Source organism: Fistularia commersonii, chromosome 23 (assembly GCF_037954325.1).
Source record: "Fistularia commersonii isolate RoL2024-O1a breed Wild chromosome 23, RoL_Fcom_v1.0, whole genome shotgun sequence".
NCBI lineage: Eukaryota > Metazoa > Chordata > Actinopteri > Syngnathiformes > Fistulariidae > Fistularia > Fistularia commersonii.
Window position 1 is genome coordinate 3,633,390 of NC_141306.1, and position 20,168 is coordinate 3,653,557.

The window sequence follows — 20,168 nt, forward strand, 5'->3', positions numbered from 1 at the left end:
CTGTCATGTACTTTTATTTTATTGGATAACTCCATAAAGGAATGTGCACGATATGTTGGCCATGTTACAAAAGGAAGCATACGTCCGGCGGCGAAGACAACGTTTCAACACCGCGCTTAGCCATGTTCACATATTGAAAAAAAAACAAACACTTTATATATGAACAAATTAAATGTTCAAATTACAGCACATAAATTACAAATCTGTACATCTTTGTTATCCAAGTTGAAATATGGAGGGTGGGATCTGTGCCACTCCACTGACGCACAAACAGGATACAATCATTGGTAGTGTTGTTGGACAGACATACTGTTTGTTGCAAAGTATTTCTCTATGAGTTAGCAAAGCCATCCATTGACTTGAAATACGAACAACAATAACGCACGATCGCTCTATCCGTCATACATTCTGAGTTTCAAAAATCGTAAAAACCTCCCTCGATTTTGTCCTCGATGAGCGAAACGTCCGATTTTCCCGGTGATGATTCGAGGGCGCGGTGAAACCGGAGGCTTTTCGGGTCATCGTCCCGCCGGGCACGCCCGGAGAAGACCGGGCGGCAGCTAAAATCACAAGTTCGGGTCGCGCAGCAACTTTTTTCTCGGAATGGTCCGCATTTAAAAAAAAGAAACGTGTCAATGGATAGATGATTAAAAAGCGAAGTGAGTCATTCGCTACCCAAAGTTAGGCCTTGCTATCAAAACATTCAGTCACTGTTCTGCAAAAGAGCTCCCTTCAATTTTGCGCTGCCCATTGAAACAATAGCAAACAGCTTAGAAGAAAAACAAAAAAAAAAAAAAAACACCTTGATCGTCTTTAACTAGACTTATGTGTCCGACAGGTGGATCACCAGTTCATCAGTCTGTTGATGCTCATTATCGCCGAGCAATTCCGTTTCGGGCACCGACAAGTGCTCGTTCGGCTGCAGCTCTCCGCCGGAGACCCTGTCGACCAAGTCGGCCTCGTTGGTCTTGGAGTCCTCGCTTAGCAAAGCCGCTCGCTCCGTCCCTGAATTATTGGAAACGGCGTTGGTGACGTAGCCCGTGGACGTCGAGCCGCTGCCGCTGTGCTGGGAGCCGGGTTTGGACACCACCTGCGGCGGGTGGTGGATGGGCTGGTGCGGCATGGCCATGGGGATCTGCATGGGGTAAAAGTTCTGGAGGTAAGGGTAAGCGGGCATGGGGTGGTAGCCGTTGACGGGGATGTAAAGCTGCGGGGGCACCATCGGCCGATGCATCTGACCCTTCATGGGCATGAACTGGGGCTGGTGGAAGGGCGAGCTCTTCTTGGGGCTGGTGTAGCGCGCCGCGTTCGCCGTGCTCATGCTGATGTTGCTAACGGGGCTGGTGCTGAGGGAGCTGGTCTGGGTGGTGTTGCTGGTGCCCGAAGTCTGAGCGGAGCTGTTGTAGTTGGAGATGCTTTCCCAGGAGCGCAAACGCGTGTGGATGTCCTTGAAGCGCGGCCTCCTCGCTTGGAATTCACTCCAGCACTCCAGCATGAGGGTGTAAACCCAGGCCGGGCAGTCGTCCGGGCACGGGAGCAACTGGCGGTTGCGTACCATCTCCATCACGTCCGCGTTGGAGTAGCCGCAATACGGCTGCAGGCCGTAGCTGAAGGTCTCCCACATCAGGACGCCGTAAGACCAAATGTCGGAGTCGGTGGAGAACTTCCCGTACACGACGGCCTCCGGGGACATCCAACGAATGGGGAAGGGGCCGGTGCCCTTGAGATTGTAGTAATCGGCGGAGTAGACGTCCCTGAAGAGGCCCAGATCCAGAATCTTGACGCTGAGCTTGTCGAAGACCATCACGTTCCTGGCGGCGAGGTCTTTGTGGACGACCTGCTGAGCGGAGAGGTACTCCATCCCCGCGGCCACCTGCGTGATGACGTGGAGGAAGTCCGCCTGCTCCAGCGTAGACTTGACCGTCCTGTCGTCGTCGGAGCTGCCCACGTCGGAGTTCGGGGAGCGCATCACCAGATACTCGTGCAGATCGCCCAAGCTCGAATACGCGAATATCATACTCATGGGCTGCTCCTTGGTGACGGCGCCCAGAAGGCAGACCACGTTTTGGTGCTGCAGGTGAAAGCGGAGCATGACCTCGTGGCGAAATTCCTCGGTGAGCGCCGGATCGATCTTGTCCTTCAACGTCTTGATGGCCACGACCTGGGTCTGCTCGCCGGGCGCGGTGCCGTACAGGTGGCCCTTGTAAACCTTGCCGAAGCGATCCTCCCCCAGCTCCTCCATGAATCGCACTGCCGAGATGTTGATCTCACGCAGCTTGGCCTGCGATCGGAAAACGGTAGAACGTGAATACCTGACAAAAGTCGTATTTGAAAACGACAAGTACTGAGACGGCTCAGACAGTAACTGAATATTCATCTTCATTGCACCCCATTGCGCCACAGTTGAAATATTATTGGACGGCACCATTCATTCATTCATGACCTATAACGCCTTTCACAGTGCATGTAATTATTACCACTTTAAAGTGCGCTCGTCCTCGCATTTGCACTTTGTCAGTCGCACCGCGGACAGCAAAGTAGGGATTTCACCGTTTCACATGTTTCTACGCAGTGCATGTGACTGTAACAGCGCCCGTGTCAACCCGCAAATATTGAGTCCCGTCATTTCTAGACTATTGGACGCACCTGAATATAAGCCGCGGCGGCTGAAAATAAATATGTGTACAAGCCTTAGATATTTACACAGAAACATTTTTTTAATCTTTTAATTAAATACATATCGGTAACATCCACAAATATACTGCTCAAAAAAATAAAGGGAACACTTGAACAACACAATGTAACTCCAAGTCAATCACACTTGTGTGAAATCATAGTGTCCACTCAGGAAGCAACACAGATTCATTTTGACTTGTTTTAAGGACATTATATCAAAGTTGGATCAGCCTGGAGTTTGTTTTTGCACTTTAATTTTGAGTGTGATTCCTAATCAGACCTCCATGGGTTGATACAATTGATTTCCATTGATAATTTTTGTGTGATTTTGTTGTCAGCACATTCAACTGTGTAAAGAGCAAAGTATTTCATAAGAATATTTCATTCATTTAGATCTAGGATGTGTTTTTTAAGTGTTCCCTTTATTTTTTTGAGCACTGTATGTACTGGAAGTGCTTGTACCTGTAACACGGCTGATCAAAAAGATCAATAATAAATAACACAAGGAAAAGTCCATCCATCCATCTGTTTTCGATCCCGGCTTCGTCCCGTTCCAGCTAATCGCTATCGTCGCTAATAATGTCTTATAATGCACTGTATATTCATATCTATAATCGTATTTATAATAATGTTTACACTCTTCCTATCAATAGATATCCAAATGCACTGCAGACAGCAATGTGGGAGTTTCACCGTCCACGTGTCTACACTGTGCATGTGACAATAAACACTTAGAATCTTGAGTTTTGGTCTTCCTCCCGCGCGCTAAAACCGCTAAAATCGTCTTCTTCGGTGTCGTAACTGAACGGCCTCAGAATTTCACGGTCGTTTCATCGGTGCGATGTGACGAGGCTAAATGTTTTGGCGGCGTGAAGCTCGTTAGCCCCGAAAAAAATCCATAAATCACCCGCGTCATTGTTTAAGCCGCAGTGTTCAAAGCGTGAGAAAAAAGTAGCGGCTTATAAGTCCTGAAATTATGGTATGTTTGAATGACAGCGGGGCAGATCAGACGTCTGGATACGTGCGAATAGTTGTGGCCGTTCCTCGACTGCGCATTAGACGTTAAAGAATAATAAGCGCATGAATGAATAATGCAAAATTCAATTTTTTGATTCAACCTCTGTTGTTTCTCACAATGTAATTTCCTGCTGCTCCCGAGTCATCGCTCATTGTCAAAGTGATAAAAATGAACAAATTAAATGACCAAATGTTTCGGGTCTGCGCGCTCAAACATTTACCCACGAATCCCCGCAGCTCGGAGGGACAATCCAACTCTTTGACCTTTTTTTTTTTTTTAAACGGGACGAACCGCGAACGGCCCCGAACTGAGACCCCTTCGTTCCCCCTCAGACGACTTGAAGGTTTTTACTAGCTGATGTTTTTATGACTCGGACCATAAATGGCGGTTATTAATTTCTGGTGTTCTCAGGTTTCCCTTGAAAAGGGTCTCTCTTGTCTCGTTTTTTTTTTTTTTTTTTTTTTTTTTTAAAGGTCTGAATAAATATAAACACAGAAACAGAATCGGGATTTTCAAGGCGATACCCTTCCATTCTCGCATGCAATCCAGACACCGAGCGGTTAAATCTCGCTCAGAGGGCCTTGTTATTTCAGCTTCCCTTCGTCCGCACATTCAGACCAAATTGCCCTTAATCCGATCGCGCCGGCTAATTGCTAATCACTGCCGAGAGAGTGCGAGAAAAAAAAACTCCCCGAGGATTTTCATCGGTAAATCTGATTAAGTTAATGATTTTTTTTGGACGATGTCACCGAGGCGTTGGCTTTACCTGGTGTTTCTGCTGACCGAGCAGAGAAAGCTCCGTGTCCGACGTGGGCGAGCTGTTGAGCTGGCAGCGCGGCGGCGTGTCGCTCGGCGCCTTCTGCTTGTTGCGACACATGCAAACCAGGAAGAACAGGCAGGCCGTCACCAGAGGGATGGCGATCGCGGGGATCAGGATGAAAAGGATGTCTTTCCTTGGGTTCTCCGGAGGCTCTGGAGGAGGTAAAAATCAAGATTGTAGGACGCTAAGCTATCACGCGCGCAAATAAGAAGCGTACAATGCTACGCTAATACACCGTCTTCTATTCCATCTGCCCTCCGGGTTAACAGAAACAAGATTATTTCAAACGTCTCCTTCGAATGTTTGTCTAAAAATCACCATCCCGTCCGGGAAGTTGGCGTTAACGCAAAGTGACATTCACGCACCGCTGACCGGTAACACAAAACTCAGCTGTTCCATGCGGCGCCGACAAAACCCCCCCCCCCGCTATCCATGGCGGCGATCTGAAGGCCGTTTCCAGCCCGCAGTCGTAATGCGAAACTACGCATCACGCAACATTAACTCCCAGGGTACTGTTACGATCGTCCGAGCTGTCAAAACGTCATAACATTTTACACGCCGGCTCGTGAACGCGACCTCCGCTTGATCCTGGTAAGATGCTAACTTAAAAAGAAACGCATGTGAAGCACCGGGTTATAAGTTAATCGATAATCGCAAAGGTGGACAATCGCGAACGGGGGGGAATATTGACGGGAGCGGCTGAACGCTCGACTCCCGCGGGGTCAGTCCGTGCACGCCGAGGACGTGCTCGTAGTTTGAAGGTATAAACGGTTTCCGACAGTTTTCTCAGCCTAATCGTTGACATGTGTTTCTCGCACATTTGCATTTCAAGATGGACAGCTGGGACTGAATGCCAATTTTGCACCGGGCTTTTTGTTTCAAGCAGCGGGTGGAGACCAGTCATTCTTACAGTGGTGGGCCATCAGGGCCTGCAAGGCCTTCTCTGCTGGCCTAAAAAATATTTACTGATTTTAATTATATCTTGTCCATATTTTGTACTTGTTGAATAATTCCTAATGGTCTGTCCGCTTCATTTCATAGCTTTTTCCCTGGTTGTGCTGCTTCCAGACATGTATTTTCATATAAAAGAATTTAACCAATCACATTTCAGGCATTATTTGTTGCCAGGCAGGGTGAAAGTCAAAAAAATCTGCCTGGAGGTCTGAACAATCAGATTCATAGGCGCTCTAGCAAAAAAATAAGTGTCGCTGAAACTGTTGCTTCAAGCAATCAGATTTCGAGTTGCAACACCAAGGCCTTCTAGAAGGCTACGGTAACGTCAGTGTGTCGCATGTACTTTGATTGGCTAGTCAGGTAGTGTACGAGCCAGAGCTAGCAAGCTGCATTTGTAGCAAGCTAGTTGTGTTGCTCTCATGGCAAATTTGTCAACTCATGATGGATTAAGAAAGACAAGAAATTGATGTGGTTGCAGGTTTATTGTCTATACCATTTTCAACACGGACTTTTCAAGAGAACCTTGAAATTATTAAGAAAGGTCGGGCAAATCTGAAGTTAGCAGGCCTGTTACAGCGAGGCAAAGGATTTGTCCGTCAAAATGGCGTTTGGAGCCACACTGCTTCTGAAATTTGACTTTCCTAACCAAAGCGGCAATGAGACGCATGTCTGCATAATAAGATAGTTTTTACAGCCATAAAAAAGTTATTGAGGGGTGGCTTGATAAATGGAGCACTACTGAAGGCCTAGGCGTGAAAAGCACAGCCCCTCACTGCATTCTTATACACTAAAAATGTCAACTTGAGAGTATTTTAAGATGAATTAATGTCAAAAGTTGTTTTTTTGCTTGTTTTTTTGGTACCCAATGTTACATATGACTGTACTTACTACACGGCTGGATGTCACAGAGGTCCACCCTGACCTGGGGGTTGAGGGTGAAGCACCAGGGCGCCTCCATCTCGCCCCCGGGGTTCCGACAGAAGTTGTGACTCCCCCACAGCTCGGGGTATTCTTTGGACAAGTGGTGATTGTGGGGGTACTGGGAGCTCCACGGCTGGCAGTGGTGGCCGGACCTGGTGACGCTGACGGTGCCCCTGTACTCGGCCCCGCTCCCGTTGTAGCAGCTCTGGTCTGCGGGGGAGTCTGCGAGACAGGCCGGGAAAATAAACAATGTTCTTGAAAATTAGCCCGCAGTTTGAAATGGCTTTGCTTTCATTCATTCATTCATTCATTCATGCCGCCAATCCTGCACTCCTGGAGTCTTTTCCAGCTCTCATTGGGCGACCATTCACTCTCTCATTCACAAGTCCTAAGGAGACTCGTGCCCATTCATGCATCACATCGAGACATACAACCATTCATTCGTTCATAGTGCGACAAATAAAGACAAACCAACAACCATTCATTCATTCATTTGTTCATTCATTCATTCCAATGACAATCAACCATTCATTCATTCCCATGACAAACAGCCATTCACTCATTCATTCATGTGGTATATTGAGACATACAACCATTCATTCTCTCATTCACATGAAAGAAAATTGCAACCATTCTCTTGTTTATTTACCAGGTGACAAATAGATGCACGACCATTCACTTATTCATTCACATGGCATATGAGGCCATTAAAACATTCATACTCTCAAGTCATGCAATCATTCACTCATTTATTCATAGAAACGGACACCCGTTCACTCTCATTCGCACGCCATATAGAGACGTGCAAACATTCATTGTCTCATTTACAGGAGCACGTATAGAGACGTACAACTATTCACTCATTCGTTCACAGGCCATGTAAAGGTACAACTGTTCACGCTTATTCAAACATCTGGGCAAATATTGTCTCCAATGAAGCTCCTGCATGTTTTTGGACTGGAACTCACAAAGACATGGGGGGAACATGGAGACGCCACGTAGAATGGGACCTTGAGTTTGACACATGTGACATAGACTATGGAGAAAACAATTACTAGTGCTCAATGTGAGTGAAAAAAAAAAATTGAGCAGCTCAACCCGGTTTGTGAAGAATTGCACAAACCAGCACTCATTTAGTGTCTTTCCACCATATTTGAACAGAAAATTATGCAAATTTAGCGATATTGTAAATAAAAATGATTGGATCATATAATAAAATTTAGACATATATTGGACACATGCTAGCCAGTCACTTATGTCGTTCATGTGTGAGTAAACAATGTAAAGAAATCCACACCTTCGTGAGGATTTAAAACGCAGGTGTTCTTTATTTCATGCGGATGGAAATTTATTCAGGTGTTTCCTTGGACGGTCCTAATTTCTAGCTCCTGGGTCGGCAACCCACGGCTCTTTAACTCCCCCTCTGATGCGTTTTTTAAAAATAAATGAGAATGAATCAAAATTTATTTCATTTTAATCAGTTCATGTTTAAAATATAATTTTAAATTAAAACAAAATAAGTAAAAAGTGTTCAAATATTTCTGTCGCATTTAATAAGTGACTGCACGCACCAGTAAAAGGATGACACACAAACAGAGGCCTTTTTTGTTTGCTGCCGTAGGATAATTGAAATTCGCCTTTTTTTTTATTCATAAATACAAGAAGGACTCAAATAGATATTGAGTATTTTGCTTAAAAGTAATCTTCGACCCGATGTCTTTTAATTCGGAATTCAAAATGTTTTGTCTCATGCAAAAATCTAATTTTGTTCTCTCTGCAGTTGTTCATTGATTTAAAAAAAAAAAAAAGAAACACATATTTTATTTATTTATGCGTGCCGTAAAGCAAAATAAATAAATTAAAAATAAATAAATAAATAAATAAATTAAAAGACATTGTATGCTGCGTGAATTCATTTTAAATTTTGAAAGGGTTGCGTGTCTCCCGTTGTTTTCTTTACTGTTGGGGGAAACGGGTCCAAACGGCTCTCGTGGTAAAAATTGCTGGCCCTTGGGCTAATTAAACTCACTCACGTCATTTTACTCCAGCTCACAGAGCAGATCGTCATCTATTTCAATTTTTTTTACTTTTTGTTGTCTGTCCTTTTTAAATTTATTTTCATCGTTTAATGTCTTGTGTTACCCGTCCTCTACCCGGCGCTGCTCATCGATCTCATCCTATAGCGGCCCGTCTTTAAAAGTCTCTGACTCACATGTGCCGAGTTCTTCCGGCGGCACTCCGATCCTCATGCAGGACGCGGCGTCGGCCGTGCCGGGACGGGGCAGCAGGCGGCAGTTGGGCAGCTCAAGCTGCATGAGGATCATGGGGTTGGACCGCGCGATGGTGTACTCGGCGTGGCACAGGTTGTTCTCCAGGGCTTCGCATTCGTCCCTGCAGAGCTGGCGCCGCCGCGGCCCCCGGTAGCCCTCGTCGCAGAGCGGGAAGACGTAGTAGCAGAAGGACGGGATGGCGAACCTGGAGCACTGGTCCGACAGGTGGGTGGAGGTGCCGATCATGGTGAAGGCGGCTGGCGGCCGGGAAACAAGACACACCGTGGGAGCTTGAGTTTACAGTTGAAACTATAAGTTGAATGTTTCGGGATACGAGCCGTCGCTCAGTCGATTTTTTTTTTTTGTTGCTTTGTAATACGAGCTGAGATACGAGCTAGAAGCGAGCGGGACGAGCGTTTGACACCGACGTGGACGCCGCTTTCCGTGAAGTGGTGTTTGCAGACAGTCGGATGCGCCGCCCGCTGTAGGGTAGCTCGGCGGGAATCATGGAAAACATGAGCAAGGTGTGATGGAGAAGTTGGCATTCACTCTATTGCTAAACGAATTTAGCGATAAAGTGTAGCAAAGTTACTTTTAGCATCTTCTAGTCCGGCGGAAATCATGGAAAACATGCGCGAGGTGTGATGGAGAAGTTTGCATTCACTCTATTGCTACATGAAGTTTAGCGATAAAGTGTAGCAAAGTTACTTTTAGTATCTTAGCATTAGCACTTAATGCTAGCATTGTAGCATTAAGTGTGTAGTCAGTACCATAAATTCCGCTTCATTTTTCACATGCTTTTTGAACACCCCGGGTTAAACAACGATGCGGCTAATTTATGTTTTTTGTGGGGGCTAACGAGCTTCATGCCGCCAAAACATTTAGCCTCGTCACATCGGGACGATTAAATTACCGGGAAATTCTGAGGCCGTTCAATTCCGACACTGAAGAAGACGAAAATAGCGATCAGCTAGAGTAGGAAAAAGTGGGGATAGAAAATGGATGGACTTTTCCTTGTGTTATTTATTATCACTATCATTATCATTATTATTACAAACACTGTTAGAATTAAAAGTAAAAAAACAATGTTTCTGTATAAATCTCATGTTACAACGTGGACACCTGCGGCTTACAGATATACATATATGTACACGTATATTTATTTAGTTGTTTTTAGCTGGCGCGGCTTATATTCAGGCGCGCTCAGTAGTCTAGATAATACGGTAAGTTAAGTTAGGCAATAGATTGAACGAAAACCCCAAGTTGCCCAATCTTCGAGATAAATACATTTAATAAATCCAGCTTATTTCTTTAGATTCTCTTTATGGTGCATTGTTATTTTTTGACACATTCCTTGTTATTTCTTAAGTACATTTTTCTCATTTTAAACCCAAACAAAAACAAGCAGCAGAAATTTATAGCGTTTCAATTCGTTTCAATGGGTGTATTTACCTGCTACATGAGCAAACGGAGCTACAAACTGGGTCACGGCACGAATTAAGCTCCTAAGTCGCCGTATTCCTGTCTTTTGCTTTCCTTACCGGTGATTCGGTTCTCGCTCTCGCCCTGCATCTGCAGGGACTCCACGTAAATGCTCTGGTTGCCGATGAAGCGAGCGCAGGCGATGCCTCGGTACGGCTGGCAAAAACCCTTTTCATGTGACCTAAGGACAGAAAAACAAACCAAAACAGTTGGTAGACGCAGAAAAGTTGAGCAGAAATTAGCGATTAAGGCTGTTTTGGAGGCTCAGATCCAGAATCGCTTGATTCGCCAAGTCATTTTGCAACTACGGGGGAATTTGTTTCGGTTGACGTCGTTAAAGAAACATCTAACTGGCATTAAAAAGTGAAAAATAAAAGTGAGATCGGGACGATCGAGTTCGGTTGTGCAAAATGGTTTCTCGGATAACTTTCAAAACCTGGACGACCCATCGATTAGATTCGACCAATCGTGCGCGGGTGAATTTCGAATCCTCGCTCCGAGGCGGAGTACATTCCAGCGTATCGTTCGAAAAAAAAAAAAAAAAAGTTTAGAAAAGAACAGAAGGATGCATTATTATCAAACTAATGTCAATTCCTCCGGTGAAGAGCGAGAGAGCCGAGCCATCTGGAAGCCGTGGCTCGGCTCTACATTTAGCGCTGGACGGATATCAAAGTGCTGTCACTGCAAGTGCTTCACTTACCGACATCTCGCTGCACTTCGAGCAGCCCGTCTTTCATTACACCTATATCTTTAAATATATGTATATAAGTATATAGGGTTTGTATAGAGGACGTGGATCTGGGCGCGACGCACGCTAGCGGTTGCTGGTACTGCCTTAGCATTACGTTGATCAAACACACTAATCTGAACTTGTTTACAAAAGACAGGTTTTCAGGTTTCCTGAAGGTCATTCAGATGTTCAGTGTGTGTGAGGATTAGATGTTAATCCAGAGAGCAAACATGCGGCGGGTACGTGCACGGAAAAGGCGAATAAAGGCGCGTCGCATCAGGAGGCCTTTTCCGCGGGCTAACAATCACTTCGTTGGGCCCAAAGGGAAAATTGCTTTTTGTTGGTAATAGATAAAAAAAAAAAATACAAGCATCAATATAAAAATAGGTGAAAATCAATAGAAAAAATAAAAAATGAAATGTAAGAGTATATAAACAGGTAAATATATGGGTCAGTTTTATTGCACTATATTAAGATAAACTTTGTTGATCCCCATAGGGGAAGTTCTTTTGTCACAGCAGCGTTTCCAGAGAAAAAAAAATGAAAGCAATTGCAAGTATAAAGTATAAATAGAAAGGCAAGACAAAATAAGACAAAAATAATAATAATAAAAAAAATCTACGAATAAATAGGCAGCAGATTAGAGGCTTGTCTGTGCTGTGATTTTTGCAGGGATACGGATTTTAAATACAATGCTCAAAAAAATAAAGGGAACACTTAAAAAACACATCCTAGATCTAAATGAATGAAATATTCTTATGAAATACTTTGCTCTTTACACAGTTGAATGTGCTGACAACAAAATCACACAAAAATGATCAATGGAAATCAAATCTATCAACCCATGGAGGTCTGGATTAGGAATCACACTCAAAATTAAAGTGTAAAAACAAACTCCAGGCTGATCCAACTTTGATGTAATGTCCTTAAAACAAGTCAAAATGAATCTGTGTTGCTTCCTAAGTGGACACTATGATTTCACAGAAGTGTGATTGACTTGGAGTTACATTGTGTTGTTCAGGTGTTCCCTTAATTTTTTTGAGCAGTATATATTGTATTCCCACATGTCAAACTCAAGGCCCGCGGGCCAAATGTGGCCCGCCACCTCATTCTATGCGGCCCGCAAGAATGTCTTAAAATGTCTGATTGTCTTAAAACAAATAAGTCAAACAGTCAAATACTAATATTAATTAATTATTCAACTTTAAGGAGTAATTACATTTATTTTAGCATAAATTCACAATTCACCAACTGTCTGCTTGCACACCGTCTTTTATATCCCTTATCACACATAGGTAAGGTACATATTTGGCCAAAGCACAATGTTTAATTTAAATTTTGTTGTGGACTACAGCAGGACAGCAATGTATGCGTGGTCTTACCTCTACCTGTAAATTAAATCCATCCGTCTGTCCTTCTGGATAAACATCTCTATAATTTTGGTGTAAAATTCCTCTTTAACTTCTTTTACATTTAAAAGTCTCTCAATAGAGATCATTGCTAGGAAGAAAAGCACCCTTGTTCAGTCCAATTCTGGCTGTATGCTAAATATGCACCGCTCTGTTTGAAAAGAGCGTCATATTTTCTGTCCCGTTGTTTGGAGCAAATCATTTAGCTCTGGATTGATCGATAGTCCAGTTTTGAGAAGGTTTTTTGCACATTTTTATATATATATATATATATATATATATGTATGTATATTATCTTCCATTGTTGCAATCTGGGTAACAAAAAATGGAATCAAACTGACTGACACATCGCACTTGACTTTCTCTACTTTACGTTTTTTTTGCTAGCATATTACGCAGTGAGGCAGTGGTACTGGCTGCCTCCCCTCCTGCTTTTTCACTGTGGCGTTTTGTAAGTTGAGCAAAACTAATATGTTATACACATGACCTAGACCAGGGGCGCTTCATACGTCGATCGCAAAGGTAATACTGGTAGATCACATGACATTAAAAAAATATAAAATAGACGTCAGCCTATCGTTCCGTTCCGTCCCGTCACTTGATCGCTGTACAGGGTAACCAGTCAGATGACATATGATTTTTTCTGACACTGAGGTCACTGCGCATGCACAAACAACGGCGCAAAGTGCAGCAAAACTAACAAGCTAGTCCGCAAGTTACCTCCAACTTTTAGCCCTCGGTTTTTTCTCTTAAACTTAGGAAAGTGTATAAAATGAGTGGGGGACCTGGACCAAGTAAGAAGACAAAAACTTGCAATATTAGCTCATGCGGTTATGCAAGGTACATCAACATACATTGTACACATAAAGATTGTTTAGCATTTTTGTTGTGGGTAGATCATTTTGACTTGATCATTTTGAATTTTCACAGCGGGCCACATCAGCATAACGGTTCCCCTCAAAGGGCTACAGTATAAATGTAACTGAATGTAATGTAAAATAAATATACATGACTGTCTCCGAAAATTAGAATATTGTGATAAAGTTAATTATCTTCTGTAATGCACTTAAAAAAACAAAAATTACTTTTTCATGATATTCTAATATTTTGAGATAGGATTTTTGAGTTTTCTTAAGATGTAAGCCATCGTCAGCAATATAAAAATAATAAAAGGCTTGCAATATTTCAATTGATTTCTAATGAATCCAGAATGTATGACATTTTTGTTTTTGTAATTGCATTACAGAAGATAAAGAACTTCATCACAATATTCTAATTTTCTGAGACAGTCCTGTAACACCTCCTTAATGTTAAATCATTCCAATCCAAAATGTTACATAATTCCCATTTTTCTTGAGACGACCTTCTATTGCACCAGCTTTAGGGATCATTTGTATTCCACTTGTTGAAAATGGTATCGATGTGACGGGATGCCGTCACTTGGAGGGTAACATGATCAGCATGAATGGTGGGAAATGTAGTTTATGGTAGTAGTTAATGTAGTTAGTGCGCACATTTGACTTATTTATTTTAAGACGTTCTCATGGACCACATAAAATGACATGGCGGGCCACATTTGGCCCGCTGGCCTTGAGTTTGACACATGGGGACATAACAATAAAATAAAAATCATTGGATTATATGATAACATTTCCATCACAGATCAATGGACATGTATTTACGAATTTATTTACTATAATTACTTGTTTTTTTATGATGATACTGCCTCCCCGGAACACCCGTCGCCCAGGTGAAGGAAGGGATGGAGGGGGTTTCCCTAAAGAATCCTGTGCACGATTACACCATTGTGTACGTGATAGCTGATCCCTATGTTGCGCATTTCTTTGGGGGAAAAAAAAAACAAAAAAAAAACGCACGGCTCTGAAGCTCGGAGATACCCAAGACGTGTCGGTGTCACGCGGGGCCAGACGTGTTTGAACAGTCCGCCCGCAGCGCTCGGGATTTGCCTCGGATCTGTTGTCGGCGAGCTTCGGAAAAAAGAAAACACTGGCGAGATGAAGATCGGGGCTGCAAAAACCATGTAGTGTGAACTATGCATTAGTGGTCGAGGACGGATGGATGGATGGATGGATGGATGGGTAGGAGATACCGCACATTGTGAAAACAATTCCAGGTTTCCTCAAAGAGCGTTCCAAGAGCAGGAAGGCGGTCGGGGTCGGAGTGGGATTTGGACGGCGTCACAGCCACAAGGCCCTCCCGAGCGCCGGGATCATTTTTTTTTTTTTTTTTTCTTACAGCTCAAACCGCGAAAACACAGCCTTTTCCGAAAAACGAGCCTCTTCATCACCTTCTTCAAAACGAGCCATTCGCGTTTACGCCTAGATCGGTTTAACGGTATGATTGAGAAAACACTGTTTTTCTATAGAAATTTCAAAGAAAAACGATTTTAATTTGTATCGAATCGATCGCCTCGCGCTTGAATTTGGGGTTCAAGGGAGGTTCTTCCGAAAACATGCATTGGAGACCCCAAAATGCGTGGAATGACGGAATGTGTCGAAATGGTTGCACGTCTCCAAATGTGGCGCCGCCGTCGACCAACCCGTCTTCCGCCCAATGCACCCAAGAGACCCGGCGTGCAGGACGAGTGGAATCGATGAATAAATGAATGAAAAGAAGGAATCCGGCTCGATTTTAAACTCGTCTTATGATTCTGATTCGATCCAAAAGGCCGGAATGAGGTCATTTAGCCAGTTTAGTAACTGACGACATACAAATATCTCAATTTTTGGAAGCGGAAAGGATCCATCCATCGTTTTCCCACAAAGGCTGAGGAAAGTTTGGTTTCCCCGTCTCCTCAGGCGGCGGTGGAGCCGTCCCCTCCTCCCTCCCCGACCCCGCGCCATCAATCCTCCCTGCATCGGCTCCAAGTGCTTCCAAGGTATGCCGGCTAAATGAAAACACACACTCGCCGCGGCGTGTTAACGATTAACATAACTGGAAAATGACAACGATGTTTAACACTGTGTTGGTCACCTTCTCGGAGCGAGAGCCTCCGTTTGATCCAAACCAGAGCACCTTCTTGTCGGAGGAAACGGCTCCTCCATCCAGAAACGACCCCCCGCTCATTCAGGATTTCTTTTCCACTGCGAGTCCGAATGTTTTTTGATGTCCCCCCCCCCCCCCCATTCTTCTACACATGAATTTTAACAATCTTGTTTTGGAATGGAAACTTCTTTTTTTTTTTTTTTTTTTTTTTTTAACGGCGCCAACATGATTTATGTCTTTTTTTTTTTCTTTTTTTTTTTTTTTACATCCGCGTTTCCTAAACGGCCGTAAACGGCAGCCAGCTGCCATTATCTAACCCCTTTTAGGTTGCAAACACGCCAACCCGAAGCAAAGATATTGATTTACGCTTGTCTGATACTCTGCTACGGCCCGGGCAGCCATTTGTGTGTGTGTGTGTGTGTGTGTGTGTGTGGGGGGGGTTCGGAGGATTTAATATTCGAGCCGAGGTGAACGCATTGATTTAAAAGGCTGCCTGCAGTTAGATGCTTTTAATTAAAACACGCTGTCTTGTTCATTAGCAGCGGAGCTGGACGGTGATAAACTAGCCGCTTGTGAGCTTGGCGTCAGAAGAAACGTTACGCTCAATAAAAAAAAACAAAAAAAACTTGCATTTCCCAGCAAGCTTGAAGCTTCCCCTTTACATTCACGGGAACAGTGAAACTCCAGGAGTCACTATGGAGATCCTTTCGTGAATTTCACCAAACAAAAACCATCGGATAATATTAACCATGTTAACTGACAGGGCCGAACGCTCGGTACCGTTTCGGATCCCGGTTTTTTGGGAAGGCACTCGGCGGGTTTATTGCGGGCCAGATGTGGCCCCGCGGCTCTGTTTGAGCCTCCACTCCCACACTGCTCACTTTTTACAGCTTCGGCCTCCATCTGCAAACTGGAGTTCATTCATTCATGATCTATTCCGCTTTTCCTGAGACGTACAGGCTGCGAAGAAAGAATAAAGTAGCTTAAAATCAAATGTATTTTATTTTCATTAACCCTATAATTTCGCCTGCGCTTCACTCCTGCGCTTGACTCAGTCTGAGGGGTTTTTATTCGGTAAATAATGCTGGGATTAGGTCGTTATAATGCAAGGTGATTTATACACTGCTCAAAAAAAATAAAGGGAAAATAACACATCCTAGATCTGAATGAATGAAATATTCTTATTTAATATTTTGTTCTTAACACACAGGACTGTCTCAGAAAATTAGAATATTGTGATAAAGTTCTTTATCTTCTGTGATGCGGTTAAAAAAACAAAAATTACTTTTCATAAAATTCTAATATTTCGAGATGGAATTTTTGAGTTTTCTTAAGATGTAAGCCATAATCAGCAATATTAAAATAATAAAATTAAAATAAAAAATACAATTTTGTGGAGGTTATCTGTCATCCAAATCATGGTGAGTTCCTGTCGAAATCTTCTCGTCTTGGCAACTTGATTTTTTTTCCAAATTTTCAAGTGAAGAAATTCAAGTCCAGTTACAAAGACGAGAAGATTTCGACAAGAATGCACTCTCATATTCGTAACCTGATGGTTTTTTTTCTCCGTATTTTAAGGATAAAATTAACTGGAATTGCGCTTCGCATCTAATATATAAAGTGATTCGGATCTTAAAGGGGAAAAATACAACCGCCCGCTCTCTCATTCACACATCTGGGCAGAATTTAGCGTCTCCGACTGACCTGCTTCTAAAATAGCGGGGCAGCGATCAAACCATCAAGAGACAATATTTAAAAATATATAAAAGGGATGATAAAGGCGGTGAGAGATGGAGATACAAATGAAAGCTAAGACGAGGAAATATAGCAAAGCGTACGTAGCGCTTGGCGCCACTATGACTGTTTGAATTTATCAATATCATTCATTGATTTTATTTAATCTGATTTTTCAGTATCAAATGGTTCAATCGGTAAAAAAAAAAAAAAACGGTATAGTTTAAATGAGAATTTAATTTTTTCAAATTTCAGGGAAATTGATGCACTTTAAATCTTTTCTGTTACAGACAAAAAAAAGGTTAATTAATTTATTCTTTTTTGCATGTTGATGATCAGTTTGAATTTATGATTATTATTGATTGATTTTATTTAATCTGATTTTTCAGTATCAAATGGTTCAATAGGTTAAAAAAAAACGGTATAGTTTAAATGAGAATTTAATTTTTTAAATTTCAGGGAAATTGATGCGATTTAATTCTTTTCTGTTACAGACAAAAAAAAGGTTAATTAATTTATTCTTTTTTGCATGTTGATGATCAGTTTGAATTTATGATTATTATTGATTGATTTTATTTAATCTGATTTTTCAGTATCAAATGGTTCAATAGGTTAAAAAAAACGGTATAGTTTAAATGAGAATTTAATTTTTGTAAATTTCAGGGAAATTGATGCACTTTAAATCTTTTCTGTTACATCCAAAAAAATGTTAATAAAGTTATCCTCTGTTGCAAGTTGATGATCTGTTTGAATTTATTATTATTATTGATTGATTTTATTTAATCTGATTTTTCTGTATCAAACGGTTCTATCGGCCAAAAAAAAAAGTTTAGTTTAAATAAGAATTAAATTTTTTTAAAATTACAGGCAAATGGAGGTGTTGCAAGTTGAACAATATTTCTTTCTTTTTTCTTTTCTTTAATTTTTACAAGGAAACAATGTTGTGCAGAGGTGTGCATAGAACAAAATATAGACAAACGATATTATTTATAGTTGCAGCGGAGAGAGGTGGTGGTGGGCGTGAAATATTTTCTTTTTCCTGGGGTGGCGTAACAGAAAATCATCGAGAAGCACTGGGTTAAGAAAACTGGTGCAGCTGCCTCAAAACAAAATACACATGCGCTTTAAAAATCTTTAAAATCTACTGATAGGAGATTAGCCAACCCCGTTAGCTCTAAGAATTAGCCACATTAGCTTGCATGCGGGCGACATGGGGATCAGCTGTAACGCCATCATACCACTCCTGTTTAGTTTTCACATTCAGCTTTTTTAAATAACTCGGAATTTTTTTTTTTTTTTTTGTTGCAAAACAGCATTGAAACCATTAAAAAAAAAAAAAAAAAAGCAGCGGAACGATCACGTCGCCCTGGCAGCGGCATCACATCAAACTGTTGTTATCCCGCTCCAACAAGGGATCAGATACCGAAAACACTCGTCGGCGCAGCTCTGTCATTACCGACAGCGACGTCAGCGATATTGACTTTAAAGAAAACAAGCGGATCCTTGATCACATGTTAACAGATCGCAAATTACATGTAATGACTCGAGCCCTGCCCGAGCACGGCGGTTCGCTCCTGCCTTAGTCTCTCTTCAAAACAACCAGATGTACGCTCTCTTCTCCAGTAAACATTGTTTGGCAGTCGTTTTCTGTCCGGCCCTTTTCTTCTTCTTCATGTCATACAGCTATAAAATTAGTGTGTGTGTGTGTGTGTGTGTGTTGGGCCATTGGCCACGTCTCCAACCCTGCTGTGATCCGCCATAGAGGGTCTCGTTCACACCTGCCAGACATGGTGCCTTTGTCAACTCGCCAAAAACAGCAGGCGGGCTACTTTGTGCAGGAATGTACAGACTTATTTTTATTTAATGTCAGACCTGGATGGACAAGAACTTTGTGAAACTCTAAACTCCTCATGGATGGACACAACGTCACACAACATAAGTGAAATTTGACAACTGTAGTTAACCCACCGTGGATACCCCATGATCGCTAAGGAGGTAGCTAAGGAGCAGCGCCAGAGGAGAAGTTAGGGGTTCAGTGTCTTGCTGAACAACACTTGGACAGACCAGTCATGGCGTCAGACCTCTCCTTCTGATCCCATGCCAGCATCGTCACCAGGACTTCACCCAGGAACATTGCCCACCTTTGCACCTCCCTCTCCATGGCAGCAATACTCATTCACGCCTTCGTGGCCTCCAGATTTTGATGCTGTCGTTGTATCCTCTATGGCCTTCCCTCTCCTGACCTTCCAAAACTACCTTCACCCGCTCCCCTTCACAACATGCCCGCCATTCACTAACAGCTCTACTGGCTTCCCATCCCAAATCATTGGGAATACAACTCCTGCTCCTCGACGACGAAGCCCTCGCCCCCTTGCGCACTGACCATCTCTACAGCCGTTCCCCCTCCATGCCACCACAAATCAAACTCGGACACTGTACTAACCTTCAAGTAAACACTCAAAACTTGTTCAACCTGTTTTCTCCCGAGTCCTGATGGGTTTCCTGCTTTCTACTGTGACATAGTAAAGCACCTCTGACAGGCCCAAAAAAAGGAAATCCAAGGTATTACTATTATTAATGTTGACAGTTTTTGTTAATGTCCGTGGAGGTTCTCGGTCATCCAGGTCATGGTGAATTCTTGTCGAAATCTTTTTGTCATGGACTTGAATTTCTTCGCTTTAATACTTTTCATCCCTCATCTAAGAGGCTTCTTCAGTTCTAATGGCCTGTGGGAAGCTGCTGAATATATTCCAAAACTCCCCGTAGGTCATTAGGACTGAAGTAGCCTCTTGGATGAGGAAGAAAACATCTTCAAGTGAAGAAATTCAAGTCCAGTTGCCACAACAAGAAGATTTTAATATGTTTTTGTTCATGGGGGGAAGTAGTGCACCGTGCACATGCAACCTTCATGCCTCCCCTTACATATAGCGTCCCCTAGCTAACAGCTAGCACTTGGACAGCCTTCAAGACTGCAGCGCCCCCATTGGCTCTTCTAAGATCCTACTGGAGCAGAAACGGACCGGTTCCTTGAGAACGTATTGCGCTGCAGTTGTTCGCCCGAGCCAACAACGTCGAATCTGAAGTTGAGGGGGTGCGGCTCCATCAAGAAAGGCCGCTTGAGATGCATTCTCACACGGCCCGAGGGCCG

At 42.9% G+C, this 20,168-nt stretch overlaps 1 protein-coding gene across 1 annotated transcript in view; it reads right to left on the reverse strand.

Moving 5' to 3' along the window:
- ror2 (receptor tyrosine kinase-like orphan receptor 2) overlaps nt 1-20,168 on the reverse strand; it is a 68,412-nt gene continuing 48,244 nt past the window's right edge. The window contains exons 5-9 of the mRNA XM_086170685.1: nt 10,201-10,322; nt 8,602-8,916; nt 6,357-6,611; nt 4,461-4,666; nt 1-2,281 (exon numbers count right to left, since the gene is read on the reverse strand). Coding sequence (XP_086026811.1) covers nt 824-2,281; nt 4,461-4,666; nt 6,357-6,611; nt 8,602-8,916; nt 10,201-10,322 — 2,356 coding nt within the window. The 3' untranslated portion in view covers nt 1-823. The remainder of the gene's footprint in view (nt 2,282-4,460; nt 4,667-6,356; nt 6,612-8,601; nt 8,917-10,200; nt 10,323-20,168) is intronic.